The sequence below is a fragment of the Egretta garzetta genome, unplaced genomic scaffold (genome assembly GCF_000687185.1).
Source record: "Egretta garzetta isolate BGI_Z169 unplaced genomic scaffold, ASM68718v1 scaffold64, whole genome shotgun sequence".
Taxonomy (NCBI): Eukaryota; Metazoa; Chordata; class Aves; order Pelecaniformes; family Ardeidae; genus Egretta; species Egretta garzetta.
The window spans coordinates 1,877,651-1,894,276 of record NW_009259596.1 but is presented as its reverse complement, the minus strand read 5'-3'; the positions used below and the strand labels follow the sequence as shown (position 1 = coordinate 1,894,276).

The following is a 16,626-nucleotide window of genomic DNA, read 5'->3' as shown; positions in this document are numbered from 1 at the left end:
GTACCTATGTCAAAAATATGAGCTAAGTTTGTCATTAATGACAGGCTAGCCTAATGCTCATGGAAATACGGCTAGTCTATGTAATCACATATGCTACTGATCCTTAAACCATTAAAAATATATGCTGCCGTTTCTCTGGGACGATGGTCTCATACCTTACACCATCGATATATTGTCATACTGTTTATTTGCCACATCCACCTTGGTGAAATCTGTCACATGGATGTGACTCTTGCTTTGACAATGCAAAGCCAAGTGATATGAATTAGTTTCTGCATCTTTCCAGGATGTGATGCTGCAGATCCTTCAGCTTGAATTAAATAATTCTCCCATCCACAAATACAGCTGAAAGTTGGACTTGACATGGATCAATATGATCTGGGGCTAAATTTCTAAATGTGACTGATTATGTTAGCATCATGCCCACAGATCAATATTGAGTTTTATTATGAACCTGACTCTATAATTGGGTTTAATCAATAAACTTTTGTCTCCTTTTCTTTAGAAATTTTAGGTTTGTACTATGCAGGTTTTCAAAATTGCATTTAGGATACACTTAGATCTATACTTTTCTAGTAACGAACATAAAAAGACTTAGGTTTGAATTTAAAGGAACAAAGAGCTAAGACCCTATTGAAAGGGGAAGTCAATTTATAAGTTGATAGGACTGTTCACCCCAGTACAGTCTATAGAATCCAAGACAGCTAATGTGCTAATACATAACTAGTCCTTTTGGGCACTGTAAGGCTTTTTCTGTCCATACTTGCTAGATAATTCACATTGAGGACTTTGACAAAACATAGCATTAATGAAAGCAATCACTAGAGCTTCTCTTTTGATAAACCCGCGGGGTTTAAAGGCGTTGAAAGATGCAGTCTGTGAAGAACAATAAATTTGGGCCTTTGATTGAAGTGCCATTTGGGATGGTATGTTTTCTCGATGTATTTACACAAAAATGCTGCTCCCTTTTTCGCTACTCTTTGCTGGAAGGTTGAAGGAGCTCTTTGCCATTACTACATTAAGGTTTGTCTCATTAAAAGCTGAGTACAAAAAGAAGGCTGGAAATGACCTAGCTAAGCCAGTGTGTTCATTTCTGCTCCAGTTTGCCATTTGAGAAGTAGGCTTCAAGCCATGATGAATATTTCTATGAGTGGTACTTTGATCTGCAGTAAAGATGCTCTTTCTTATCTGAAGAAATAAATGCATAAACCTTTTCTTTTTGCAGTGGCGGGAATGGTATTTACTTGGTTATTTTGCTAAAATTAGAAAGAATACCGCACAAAACCAGGAAATTATAGAACACGGGGGGTTTGTGCTCATTGCATTGTTTTGTAAATTGTAACTTTTAAAGAGCTCCACTAGAAAACCATGCTTTAAGAATTGTTTCAGTGTGCTATGTTGTATTTTCAGGTAGCCTTTCTAAATTGTTTTGTTTTATCTGTCAGTGGTTAGAAACTGTATTTGTTTCCACTGTTACACTCCATAGATTGATATGATGGAAAAATAATTCAATAGTATTATTTTCAGATTAAAAACCAATGTTCTATCATGTCACCTGCAAGCATCTACTTATGAAACCTGTTTCTTTAAAATATTTCCAAGAAACTTTATATGTTGAGGCTTACATACTACATGTATACTTGTGTTTGTAAATCTGCACACGCACTCACGTGTATTGTTCTGCACATTTTTCCTTTGTATGAACAGATACAGATCGTGGTCAGAAACATGGCATGGATGAGTTTATTTCTGCTAATCCCTGCAAATTTGACCATGCTTCCCTCTTTAGACTGCTTCAGAGGCAGACCTTGGATCACAGATTGAATGACTCCTATTCTTGTTTGGTGAGTACTGGCTGGAAGATAGATATAAAGAAGTGAGAAATAGTTGTTACAAAGTAGTCCTTTCTTCCTAGTTCATTCAATAGCTGCGGTTGTACTTGGAATAAAGGGTCCAATCGATTGGTTTCAAATTTGAAAATTATACACTTGCAAGCTGCTGCTGTGCCACTCAATAGAAAGCAAAGAGACCCAAACTGTCTCTGATTTTATCAGCTGAAATTTATCATGTCCTCTGTGGAGCTTTGAATAAAAACAGAAGGTTTTGATAATGGTAAGAGCTCCTGTGGTAGGATTTACTGACACCTGTACAGGCATTTTAAGGTACAAATGCAGTCACCTCATGTCAGGCATTTTCACCTGTCTTGTAATTCTTCGTTCCACTGTGGTGTGAAGAACGAAAAACACCAAAAGAAGGGAAGCAGAAGCACAGGCAATATAGATATATGGGCATATATGTATTACCTGAATTGTGAAAAACAAATGGGAATATAATTTTTAAACAAAACCAAGTAAAGTGTCATCTCTGTATCAAAATGAATGTTTTTCACATTCAAAGACAGCTATAAAAGATAAAATATTGGCATAGCATACTTCCATAGTTGTAGCTGCTGTTTTCCCTTTCTTACATAACAGTTTCTGTTTTCTGCTCCACGGGGCTAGGAGTTGAGGGGCTGTGGGGCTGCTTCTGGTTTTGTTTTCAGGAGGGAAAACCAGCAACAATCTTGTGTAAGTCCATCCAATTATACACTTGTTAAACAGGTTTCTGTGGGCCAGACCTCATAACTTCCTGAGGCTTTATTTTTCACCAGATACCGTGCCTGAAATAGCAATCTCTCACTAAGGACCTAAAATGTCTCATAGCACATAAGGATAACTTTTTTTTTACTTCTTTTTTCCATTGATCTAACTAGTTATGCAATACAAAGGTAATGATGGGTGTTTTAGGTTTCTTTGCAAGTGTAAAAAAGAAAAAAAAATATTATTGATGATAGTTGCTTCCTTTTTAAAATACTACCAGAGAAGTATTGTATAGAAAAAGTTAAAAGACTCAATTTCTGTCTGTGGGTTGTGCACTGAATCAAAAAAGAGGCTTGAAGGTACATCTGCACAAAGTAATTGGCACTCAAAGAGAAAATGGTTAGCTTTCTAACAGTGCATTGGGGTCAAAATCTTTTTTTATAATAATAATATAGTAAGACACTTAATATAACCTTGAAATCAGGAACTTTTAGAAGAGGTTAGGTGAAATACACAGTGCTATAGCAACCATAAAGCAGATGCATTTCTTATTGTTCTTTTTAAAATTCAGCTTTTAATAAGTAGAATGGGTGATAATTTTTTGTTAAATTGCATATTTAACTATATTTTTAATTAAAGAATTTCGGAATGTCAAGGTAGCAATAGAATACATGAACCTATAAGTGCGATTTTTCTTTTCTGAACAGCTCATTTCCTATCATTCCGAGAAACAATGCATCCCTTTATTTCAATGAATATAGACTAACCACACATACAACTTGTAAAAATAAAACCGAAAGATATGTAAGAATTAAGATTAAGCACAGTCCTCTTATTAAATTACTATATGACCTAAAATTCTTTAATTTTACCTTCTTCTCGGTATTGGCAAGCTTCTTTTTTGTTGTTTTTTTGCGATTATGCAGTAAAAAAAATGCAGTTATCTAATACTCTAGCATATAGTTATTATGTGTTTATTATACTTATGCATTGTATGAGGTTGAACAAGGGCAAGGAAGACACACATTTATATGAAAATGACCACACTAAAACAGATCTCTTACAGATAGTGAAGTTAAAGTAATGAGTTCTTTAAAGATTTGTATTCCTGTCACAGTTTTCTCCTATGAGAACGTACAGAAATTTTAATAATTATTTCCTTTTGTACTGCTAGGCATTGGCATGCAGCATTTTGTCATGTTTTCCATAAAAAGGTAGAGAGAGATCAGTGGCAATGACGATGTATTGGCAGAATATCAATCATGATAGCCACTGTTTACTATATCTAGGGATAGGATACATATTATTGCAGAAACTCAGTTAAACCCCCTTTTTTTTCTTCTCTCAATGGAATACCCTATTCTCTAGCAAACACTGTTAAACTGCATGAGCCATTGCAACATGACTGGATATTAGTTTAAAACACCGAGTACTGTTCTGGGTGCTGTAATAAAGCTAAGTGTTCTCTAGATAAACAGCTGAAGCTCTTTAAAGGCAGTGGAAACACTGACTTCAAATAAATTAATAAGGAGCAGATAAATTTACGAAATAACTTTGAGGTGTTCTTGTTTGCAAATAGTATGTTAAATTCAAGAGTTGAGGGAGAATACAAAATTTAAATTTCTGCCTCATGCAAGTCTTTTGGTAAAGTTAAAACATAGATGATTTAAACCTGAGATGAATATATTTTTGAGTATTGTTGAATAGTATTTTGGCTGATATTTTGCATAATATTAAACATCTGAGTTTGCAGAAATATTCACAAGCAACAGGGAAATACTGTTCTTCAGCTGCTAAACTGATGTTATAAATTCATGACTTGCAAAATCATTTTGCCTATCCAGGTTATCCATATACATATGACTTCAGGTGTTCCTCGATCTCTCTTAACTATTTGGCAGGGATGATGAGAGGGAAATATCACCACAGTTAAGAAAAGAACAAAGAAAAATGCTTATTTAGAACAGCTATGAAGTAGCTGTGGTTTTCCAAGGCTTATGTTTTTTTCCCTGCCGCATTTTGGAAGCTCACTGTGCTATCTTTTTTCATATCCGGAGGCAAAGCAATCAAGACTCTTCTGTTTGACATTTCTACATCAAGAATCAATTATTTTTTTTTACACTCTGGATTCACTCAAGAACTGTTTTTGTGGTGGGAAGGAGTCTTTACTTTGTTCATGTCTGTGTCAGGGTTACGTCGTTCCACTCTCATCAAGACCCTGCCCAAGTAAGCCCTCAGTATGCCCCAGAATATCTAATTATTACTTAAGGTCAAATCATACTCATCTTGTTCAGGTGGTTTTTAACAAACTACCTAGCTTTGTATCTCTTTATTAGTATAAGCTGTTAAAAGGTTGTTAAAAGTGCACGCATGTTATATAAGAAACAGGGTAAAGAGTCAAATTGTGATTCTCTCACAGTAAAATTCCAGCCACGGGGAACTGACCATCCAGAAACTGTGTTTTAACTGTCCATGTTAATGTCCCTCACAATTACCCAGACGTTCTCTTGCAGTTTACAATTAATTACTTTAACAAAATCAATTATTTTGAAGTGTTAGTTTATTTTATATTAGGTTTGATATAATTGAATCTGTACCAGACGTTACCATAATTTTGTAAATGATATATTTCATAGTAGCGGTAACTCAGAACTGCAAATAGTTTCCTGACATTTACTCCTTTCAGCAAGAGGACTATTGTTGGATCTAGCTTCCAGTGCCACCAGCATTAGTCAGATATAAATCATTCTAGTATAAAAAGTTTATGTAATGCACATGAAAATATACGCTTCTGTTCTTTGTTTGATTTAAAAGCTATGAGTGGGGAAAGAAATTTCAAAATGTTATGGGATTTTTTTTCCTTTCTCTTTTAGGGTTGGTTTAGCCCAGGTCAAGTCTTCGTATTAGATGAATACTGTGCTCGCTACGGAGTGAGAGGCTGTCACCGCCATCTTTGCTATCTCAATGAATTGATTGAACATTCAGAAAATGGTTCTGTCATTGATCCAACCTTGCTCCACTACAGTTTTGCATTTTGTGCTTCTCATGTTCACGGTAACAGGTAATTTAATGGTATATTTTTAAATTCATAGCCTTAGCATGAAGCAGAAGTATTTATGGGCTCTTGCATTCACCAGGTAGGGAAGTTGCACACAACAGAAATCAGTTCATGAAAATTTCTTCAGAGGCATTGGAGGTTCTATACAGATTACTATAAAAAAATAAAATAATCTCCTTTCAGTTTGTACTGTCTTAATGCAGTGTGTTTTCCTGGGCATTATATAGACAGGCTGATTCAAGGCTAAAGGATATCATCCTGTTAAAAAGGTTCTTCTGCATTTTGCATTTGTGTTGTGCTAGTGAATGGTGCTTCCAGTGAACAATGTGAACAATTTTGCAGTTTAAGAGAAGCTTTGACTCTTTTTTCTACATTCTGTAGCTTGGCTACTAATCATACTATACTGAGTTCTTCTGGCTGTGCTACCACAAGGAGAAATAACATATATTGCAAATGTGGTGTGACCCCCAGCCAGGAAGAGCTAGGGCACTTCTGGAATTCTTTCCCCTAGAGGGGTAGGCTGCTTCAGGAGCTGTTGGTCACAGTGACGTTCTTGGGATGATGTCTTTGTTTCACTTGCAAGTGAAAGACTTGGAAAAAATTTAAGTTGTTGCTTTGCTGTGCTAGGCCTGTTCTTTAAAAGAAGCTTTTGCTTCATCTCTGTCTTATTCCAAATTGTGAGGGAACTAGCTCTGCTGTTGAACAGCAAGTATTGGAGATAGGATCATTGGATAGCTCAGGTAGGAAGGGAACTCAGGAGGTCTCTAGACCAACCTCCTGCTCAAAGCAGGGTCAGCTGTGAAGTCAGACCAGGCTGCTCAGGGCTTTATCCAGTCCGGTCTTTATGCAATTTGAACCTGCCTCATTTCAGTGCAGTCATAGCCATTGTCTCTCATCAACCTCCCAGTAGCAGCTGGGGGGCTGCCATTCAACCACCTATTCTCCTGGGTGAACAAGCCCAGCTCTCTCAGCCTCTCCTCAGAGCAAGTGCTTTGGCCTCTGACTGTCATGGTCACCATCTACTGAACTTGCTCCAGTTTATCCATGCCTTCCTTGTACTGGAGTGGGGAGTGGGGCAGGCAATCTATCAGATTATAGGACAACATGCATTTATACCCTACTGTGCAGATTAGATTTGTAGACCGCAGTAGGAAATATCTTTTAAAAGCTCAAAAATAACAAGGGAAAACCCAATAGATCTCCCCCTCTCAACTGATACTATCCTGCCACTAGGGGAAAACCTACTCACAGTTGCAAAAAGTGATTACTGTGATGCTGTCAGTAAATCCCCAAAACTGAATCCTGGGAGAGATCAGGAGAGAGAGAGGTTTTCTTCCCAACATGTATGCTTATGTTGCCTTGCAACCAGTCAAGTCACTGAGGCCGTTTTACTTGTCCTCAAGCCAGGGAAGAAGGGGCAATCCTTAAAAAAGATTTCGTTTCCTTCACTGGCTCAGACAAAGCCTTGTCTGTGAGAACAGGAACAGGGCATTTGTGACCTGAGTGACTTGGTAGTGGGAGATTAACATTATGTAATCCTTGATAATAAAATCCAAATTAAAATGTTTTTGAATGTACCTGAAATACTCTCAAGAATCTTAACGTTCATACTGGTAGGTTAGGAGATTTTCTGGCTTTTACTTGGTAACCTATTCTCTGTAAAAGCATGCTTCTTTTGTCAGTTCCTGAAGAACCTGACACATTCGTATTTCCTATTGAGTCTAAGTCTTTGTTGTTTCTAGCCTTTTTATTACTGGTTTCAACCCAACAAGACAAATATACGGTGATAATTGCTCAAACTTATTTCAAGAATTCAAAAGAAAGGTAGATACATTTCTTTTTATTTCATAATTTAAGTGAAGGACAACAGTGCGTGCAGTGCATGAAAATATCTCAGGGAGCACATCATTTACCCAGTGGTAAGCACTCTGTTTGTATTCTGTCTATTCCTTCTGTACAGATATTCTCTGAATAGCATTATGAGTGTTTTAGGAATAAAAGAAGTGTTGAACAGAGAGGGTCTGACTAGAACTGAGATATTGTAATAAGGAAGAAAAAAGAAACATGAAGAAAGAAGAAAAGTAAGTCAAGGACAGAAGCAGACACACTCACTGAGGATGACAGACACACATATACGCACATAATACATCCACTCATTCATCTGCTGCAGCACTAAGAAATAGTAAAAGGGAAAAAAGAATTTCACAGACAATGCATGACAGGCCAAAGTTCTAGGCTGATCCCTGGCATTATACATCTTAGTTTTATAAGTCAGGCTGAAATTAGAAAGACCGCAGAACAAAGACAAAGAGCTTTATACTCTGGGCATGATGTATTCAATTTGTATTTCACCTTTGCTTCACAGAGGGATCTTAGACCTTCCACTGGCCTGAGAAAGATCATCAAAAATTATCTTGAAGTCAGGCGATGGAGAAGCATGTAGAAATGCAGCTGTATCTGTAGTTCAAATTATCAATTTCTTTTAGACATGAATTTTAGAGTAGCAGGCAATCTAGTGACATCAGTCAAATGATCAGATAAAGGTGTCACTCGCCTTCATTTCTAGTAGTCTGGTGAGGAGAAACTCAAACACAGATCAGAGCAAATCTAAAAAGTATACCAGGACCATACCAGGATATATGCTGAGCACACCAATGGCTACATCTAATCTGCTAAATAAAACTGGTGAGGAAGCAGTCTCATACAATGGACCCCAACTGTCCGTTAGTCATAGGCACTCTCTAAGATCCCAGGCATGACTGTGAGATTGCATGTACTGAATACTGCTCCCAGTAAACACTATGAACAAGGCTGAATCATCTTTGGCTCTTTCCACCTTTCATATGTCTCCAGAACTCTTCCAGCTGATTCTGAACTTTCGGGTATCCCCTATGGTCTGCTGCACCCTAGGACTTGAAGTACGAACACTGTTTCATGCTGCAGGCTGTAATGCTCTTGCAGCCTGTAACACAATAGCCATGGTTTTATTTCAACACACCTGGAATAAACACATGAAAGTGAATTGTTGTCCTAGAGCTTCAGGGATATTGTGGAGCACAGAGGAGACCTGAACTGAGCTCTGGTGTAGGCTGTATGCAGCACTCCTTGCCACCTGCTCTCGGGACCAGAGAACAGTCCCCAACTGTTTTCTTTCCTGAGATGAAGATATAGGTAACAAGTTCTGGCAGAGTTATCAAGCATGCTGGTACTTAGTGTGACTGTTATGCCAATGTTGTTGGTTTGGGAAGAGAAATGTTTATGCAGGGTCAATCACGATATGCTGAGTCCTAGACTGAGGGATTCAACCCTCATTCATGCCTTTCCTTTCATGCTGGGAAGAGCATTACAACTGGGCTAACAAACTGCTTATGTGGAAAAAGTATTTCTGCTTTTGTGGATGACATTCTTAAGACATACTCTTTCCTAAACAGCCGAAAAGCAAAATATTTTAGTAAAAGAGTAGCCTTGCTGAGTGTTTAAACAAAAACACATAGTTGTTTCTGAATCAGCTGTTTCCTTTTCCTCTAGTAAATAAAATCATCTTCCATTGGCTGTGCTTCTGGTGCTATGTAACTTTACAATAGCATCTCCTTTGGCTCCTCTTCATGATGTTTTTCTTCTGAAATTTGCCACTATCTGGTCCCCTTCAAAGTCATTAGTTCACAAGTGAACTTTTTGCACTGCACTTGTGTCTCTCTGGTGAAAGTGAAATGGGCAGATCAAGGAACTATTGGATATTCCTGAATGCTGACATTGCAGTCTAAACAGTCCAGGTAGGAGCTATTGTTTTCTTCCCCATCACGTTCACTTTTGTCTACTTTTCATGCTGTGACTTCTATTCAGTCCCTCTTGTCTGAAATGGATGCTGGTGGGTATCACATGAAGTGCAAAGTGACTTTTTTCCACCTGCTGAGTTACAGCCTGAATTGAAAAATTCAAAATTCAAGCATATTCCCCGGTTATACCTTTTTCTATTCAGAAAGAAAGCTGATTTATTGGAAGTTCATATATGACAAGTGAAGATGAAAGTAATGCTACAAAAATCAGTTTATAACCGAAGATAAATAGGGTTTTTCTGCCTTCATTTTGAAATCTTCAGCAAATGTGTGTTTGCATAGAAGCACAGTCATACTGAGTCAGGGTTCTTCTAAGCCAGCATTGACCTGCTAGGAGTAAGAGAAGAGCAAGCATATGCAATATTTCCTCTTAGTGCTCTTTCAGTTTCCAACTCTTTGCAGCTCAGAATATGCCTGTTCAGTAACCTGGAGTGAGTCTCTGTTTCAGGTACTTGTCCATTGCATGCCTGAACTGTGTAAGCCCTTTGCACCTCAACATCTCTGGCAGCAAGTTCCACAACTCGGCCTCCTCTTTCTTGAAGAACTCTTGCTTTGAACTTGACACCTACATCTCGTTTCATTCTCTGTTGCTACTAGAAGAGACAGAAGAGAGACGAAACCGAAAATCTGTGTCTCCTATTTAAGATTCAAGAAGTATGAGTGAATCGTGCATTGATTTACACTGGATGGATGTTTTCTGCTAATTCCTTATTCTTCTCTAGTAATTCCCAATGTCGATTTGCTTCTTTGACTGCTGCTGAACAGGGACAGTTTCATGGAATTACCCATCATAACACCAAGATCTCTGTTCTGAATAGCAACTGATTTTTCCTTATATTTATCTACCTTGATCATTATCTGCTATTTTATTGCTACTTGATTTCGTAAGGTCCTTCTAGAATTCCACACTATGCCACATAACTATCATTACAATTACATTTACTATCATCTCAGTTCTTAGCTGTTTGCCAGGTCATTTATGAATACTGTAAAATAACAGAGGTCTCAGCACAGACCCTGCAGAATTCTGACAACTTACCTCCACTGTGGTTTCTCACCATTTATTCCTTCTCTCTCTTTTTTCACTGTAAATGTAAGGACTTTCACTCTTACTCAGTGGCTGCTTAACTGCCTTAAAAGCTTTTGGTTAGGGACTTTGACAAAAGATTTTTGGAAATCCAAGTACATCATATCAGTCAGGTCACACTCATCCAACTGTTTTTGATCCCTTTAGAGAACTTCAAGAAGATCAGAAGGTAAGATTTCTCTGCCTTATGGCTTCAAAGCTGTATGGACATCTTCACAATAGATAACATTTACTCAATTTTTTTAGTTTTATCCTTAAATATCCTTATATTATCATTTCTTCTAATTTTCTGGGATTTATGTAAAGCTTACTGGCCTGTAGTTCCCCCTACCTCCCCTGGAAACAACTTCTGATTTTAAATTCATCTCACATTCCTCAGGAGGAAGACAGTTCTTGGTGAGCAGTTTCACACAACCATAGGTAATTCAGTTATGGCCCTGGCAACTTGCTAATGTTCATTTTCTCGTTTGTTCATAAGCTTTTTCTCAATTACTTTAATTTTTGACAGATTCTGTGCTGAAAATAAAGATATTTTTTTTTGCTATGAACAAAGAAAGGTTCCAACATAGGAATCTTCTCAACTTCCTTCATAATAAACACCAGTGCAAAGAGTTTGTTTTGTATCTCTGCAATAGCCTTGCCCTCTCCAAGAGCTGCTTTTAGATCCTTGCCATCATTTGGCACTGTAGACTCTCTGACAGGCTTCTGTTCTTCTTCTTCTGTTATGCTTGGAGGAAATATCTCAAAGTGAAGTAAATGAACACATAAGAGAAATGAAACGATGGAAACTTCAGAGAGTGCTATGCATTCATATATTTCTTTTCATTTTTCAATGTTTGGTGATAAGAACCATTTATTGCAATTTTACACTTTGTGCCAAGTGATAAAAGAATGTCCAGAGAAATCATCCTTTTCAAATCTGGGACAAGGAACTTCATAAAAACAAGGAAAATAATGTCATTGCATTGCTCTGTCTCTTCTAATCATTTTTTGTGGAGCTTCTGAATAGGTATTTCCTTCTCTTCTGAGTAAATTAACTCTAGAGTTAAAGTAAGGGTGTCTGTATCTTGCTGGTTTCTCCTTCATTTCATGTCTTTCATAAACAGTAAATAATTAAAGATTTAATCTAAAGTTCCAGAACTTAAGTCAGTAGTTTAATTATTTATCTGCACAAGGTCACCATTTGACATGAAAGGTTTTGTCCAGTTGATCTCTTCCCAGAGGCATTATGTTTTTATATGCATAATTTTATATATAAAAATATTTGAATAGCATGTAGACTTCTTCTTAGATGGTTTTCCCAAGAAACCATTACTAGCAGGATTTTGTGGAACCTTTCAGTTTTAAGGAGTTGAAAATGGTTCCTCTTTCTGCTGTGCTTCTTACTCACTCTCAACCCCATACGTTCTGTCTATGTTGTAATAATACCAGGCAAAATGTCTTCTTTCACTGGTTTTTATTGGCAATTGAGCCTTGTCCTTTAATCTTAGGTCTGTTCCAAGGCTGCCCAACAGCTGGAGGAAGGAGCCTACAATCCCTTACAGCATAGGATCTTTAGGGAAGTGTGTTACATCAGAAGTTACATTCCATCAGTCTATCAGCATCTTACATGAATTCTCTCTCATGTTTGATACAGCAGCTAGAGGCCTCACAGGAGTCTTTTGGGTTTGTAATTTGTCTTATTTTTCTATTGGTCCTCTGTAATGGAAATGGTGACAGTGGATTTCTCATACTCAAAAGCTTGGTTTTGTTCAGCAGTCATTTATTATCAGTCACCATTTCCCCAGAATAATGGAACGACAAAATAAACTTAGGATTGATATGCTATGTGACTTTGTGCTTCTCAATGAGAAGCAGTGTTCTCTCAAAACTGGAAAAACTAGTTGATCCTTTCACATTTATATCCCTTTTCTTCAAGTGAATGTAATCTTCCCCTTTTGTGAGGCTCGCTGGGCAATACTGAGAACTTTTTCACTAGGTCTTTCAGTTCTATGCACTGCCCTGTGCCAAGCATCTTGCATCATCCAGTTCGTCCGTCATTTTTACATGCTGATCATCTCCAAGGTATATGGAGCACAGAGGAAGGTAAACCTTCTTTAATTTGAACTACAGATGAGGTGCTTAGGGACATGGTTTAGTGGTGGGATGGCAGTGTTAGGTTAACAGTTGGACTTGATGATCTTAAAGGTCTTTTCCAAGCTAAACGATTCCATGATTCTTTAAGTTTGGGGTGTTTTTAACTAATGTTGTTCAATTAGAGACAGAGCTTTCTGTATATTACTGTTGTGAGTAGCCACAAGAAAGTTAACAGTAGAGTTGTCCTGAGTTCAAAGCTAGAAGCAAAGTTCTTCACCCTGTTGCAGGTACTAAATGAAGCCACGCTGACATCCTCTTTGGTTTAAGGAAGGATACTGTCCTGTTTTGGAAAGTGCTAATAATGTGAACAATGTTATAATAAAATGTGTCCTCACTACAATATTAACAGAAGCACATTTTTCAACGTATCAAACTAAGTCTGCTTCTGAAAAGCCTCAGAGAAACTGTCAATAGAAAATTAATCACAATTCACACATTATTAAGAAATACTAGAACGAAGTTCTGCATATTTAAGGTGATGCTTGCCATCTTAGGCAATGAAGGATCAACTAATGCGATTACATACTCTCACGTTCCCTAAACATTAAACATTGTTTTGTCATTAATTTCAAGTGATTAATGCCTATACATACCCTTATACTTTGGGTAAAATGATGTTATACTAGTACATGTTTAGCTTTTCAGTAGAAGGGCATTAATGAATCCCACCTAAAATATAACTGCATAAAAGATCATTAAAATTAAACTGATTTATCAACTTAATCTATTTTAGTAGCATTCAGAATTGGTCTTTTTCATTCACTTGTGAAAAAGAGGGTATGACCTGTAAGCAGATGTAGGTTCAGCCTGAGAAATGCATACAGCAGAAGGCTCTATTGTGCCTTTTTTTTTGTCAGAATGCTTGAAGAATAGTTAATATAAACAACAAAATGCTTGGTCTTCAAGTGCCTGCTGGTTAAAGCTATGTTTAAATGCCACGTGATAATTTGCTCTCTTCATTTTCTGTTAATAAAAAGACGTCTGCTCTGCCTGCTTCTAAGCTGATAATGTAAATCATTGTTTTTCTTAGACTTGTCTAATATCAACCGTGGACTCTGCAGAAGCCTTAATTAATACAATTGTGTTCTAAAAGAAAATTTGGGAATTGAGGTCCTTGGATATTAAAGTCCTATAAGTAGATAATAAAATCTCTACATCAAAATTCTAAACAATTTAATCTTCCGTTTACTAGGAAACAAAAAGTCAAAGTTTTATCTTGCTAATTTGAAAATTGTCATTGCTGAATTTAAAAAAAAGTGCTCTTAGAAAGCACTGAATTCTTCTAAAACAATTTGTTTCTAGCAGCCAAGATGACATTTAAGTTTTGTTTTTGTTTTTCCTACACCCTTGAAATGTAGTTTATTATATAAATGTCTTGAAGTAAGACCTTAACTGAAGTATTTTTCTTGTATTTTGTTTTTCATCATAATTTCTCATCTCTCTCTGGCAAATTCTTTTGGTCAGCCTTACTCTTCTCATCTGTGTGTGTCTGTGTACATGTTAGAATATCTGTCTGTGCATTCCTCTCCTCATACTCTTTTTTTTTTTTTTTTTAAAGACAGGCTAACGTGAGGGTCTATGTTTTTAATGAGGAAAGCTTATTGAAAATACTTGAGAAATTTATAAAACATACAAATATGCAAAAAGCATCAGTATCAATGATGTTCCAGAGGAAAAAAGAAAAGGCAGTCATGTTCAGTTAGTAATTCACAAGGCTGTCTGAACACGGTCTTGCTTAAGGTAACAATTCACTATGAGAGGCCACTAGGAGAAGCTGTTTCCAAAGTTGAGGGCTGGAAACAATCTACAGTCAACCCAGGGTCCATCATTTCTGATTCCCATTGGAACTGGGTTACCATTTTTATCTCACGTGCAAAAGCTGTTCACAAGAATCTTAATCCTACAATGCATCAAGTGACCTCTGCAAATTACTACAGGTTTTAAGACCTCTGGACATCAAAATATTTCTAGAGGGTACTCCAAGCCTTAAAGGATTGTATCAAGTGAGGCAAAACAGTCCATTCCCAGAGGAAAACCTAAATCCACCAACTAATCAGTCAGTTTCCCTAGAATAATTGCCATCAGGACAGCAATCCTGCAAGACTGTCACAGTAAAAGTTTCTTTAAAAATTCTGGTCAACCTCTATTTTTGGTGTCATTATTTAAGTGTCTTATGGTTGAACAGCTGCTTCCCACTTGAATTTACTAGTTCATGAGGTACTTATTTCAAATCTCTTTTGATATTTAAGTCTGAGTGATTTAAACAATTTGAGATGTGACCAGAGAGAACATTACATCTGTGCCAGTTAGACTGTGATCTAAGCAGACAAGACAGGCTAATCCAAATCCAATTGACAGAGTTCTCAAAAAACGGGAAACTAGTATAAGTGTGAGAGAGAAGGCTACTCAGGTTTTGAGTGTTCACTGTTTCACCTAGTTCTTTAATCCCCAAAGCAGTTGTGAAGAATAAGGAGGAAAAGAATGTGGAGGAAAGGAAAATTCACTCTCCCTTTACCTTCTTGAGAAGATAATGTTAAAAAGAAAACTCTTCTTAAGACAGTCCATCACTTTTCTTGGCTGCGTTCTTGAAAGAGAGATCTCAGGCTGCAATAAGAAAGCTGAATACTGGTTTCAAATTGAAAAAGTCCAAACCGCTCTCCATAACATTTGGGATCATAGGAAAGGCGCATTTGTTGTTGGTTTTAGTTGCAAAATAGTTCTTGCATAGTTTATGGATTATTTAAATGTTCAAAAACCAAATGACTGCTTGAGTCTGATTTTCTTGGCAGGCACAGGAATTCGTAAATAAAAATAACCAGCTCAAAACAGTGCTACTTTGTTTTATTCTGTCTTTAAAGCAATCAAAGAAAAAGATCCATAAGACAAAATGACTTGGAATTTTGAAACTATCTGTTTTTTCTGTTTCAGCTCATCTCACAGAATCACAGAATGGTTTGGGTTGGAAGGGACCTTTAAAGGTCATCTAGTCCAACCCCCCTGCTATGGGCAGGGACACCTTCCACTAGAGCAGGTTGCTCAAAGCCCCGTCCAACCTGACCTTGAACACTTCCAGGGATGGGGCATCCACAGCTTCTCTGGGCAGCTCAGAGTGAGATTTTTTTTCGGTGGATTCTTTTTTCTCTGTAGTAGATAGACATTCCCAAGAGCAGCAAAAAATTATCACCAGCACAATATGTGTCTCAGAATTGTGTTGTGAAAATACATTTTTATATTCTGCATGTTGCAATAAGGCTAACGGGAAGAAACAAAATAATGATTCAGAGTTTGTGCTGTTTTCTAAAAGCATGTTTTCAAGAGACAAGTTTTTCAGTGCTATAGATGGTACATTTTTCTAATGCCTTTTTGTGCACTCTTTCTTTTTTTCTGGGACATCTGCTTCTATCCAAACATCCACTGAAAATATATTTAACAGTTCTGAAAATTCTAGGTGTTGTCACTGAGGTTCTTTACGACAACAAACTCAGTGAAGTGACAGGTCCCCGGAACGTAGCGATACCAGCCTTAGTGCAGGTTGACAGATACGACATCCTACTGGCTCACCTTTTTCACTTACTGTTAGCTGGACCCCTAGGTCTTTTCTGTCATATATATGACATGCCTCAGCGAGGTTTAATATGACAGAACTATTTGCTTTATCACTCCAGAGCACGATCTCTCCTGACAATGAAATCAGACAGTGCAATTTACTTAAATTTGAACCCGTTCCATCTGTCAGAAGGCTGAGGTAAAGTATCCTGGCATCCATCAAAAGAGAGAAGATAAGTTATTTGCTCTTTCACATCAAATTTGTACAATAGTATATTGATGTGCCTGGTTACTCATATCTCCACCATATCTGATTTTTATTGTTGTCTTCACAATAATTTAAGGAGGTCAGGCATTGTTTCCACCTTGACTTGACAGATCACA

At 37.2% G+C, this 16,626-nt stretch overlaps 1 protein-coding gene across 2 annotated transcripts in view; it reads left to right on the top strand.

Annotated features, from left to right (window-relative positions):
* The window catches only part of CADPS2 (calcium dependent secretion activator 2), a 260,700-nt gene that overhangs the window by 154,673 nt on the left and 89,401 nt on the right, over positions 1-16,626 (top strand). For both annotated transcript variants that reach the window (XM_035893700.1, XM_035893699.1), the window contains 2 exons: positions 1,708-1,844; positions 5,453-5,640. In XM_035893700.1, the coding sequence (XP_035749593.1) occupies positions 1,708-1,844; positions 5,453-5,640 (325 nt within the window). The remainder of the gene's footprint in view (positions 1-1,707; positions 1,845-5,452; positions 5,641-16,626) is intronic.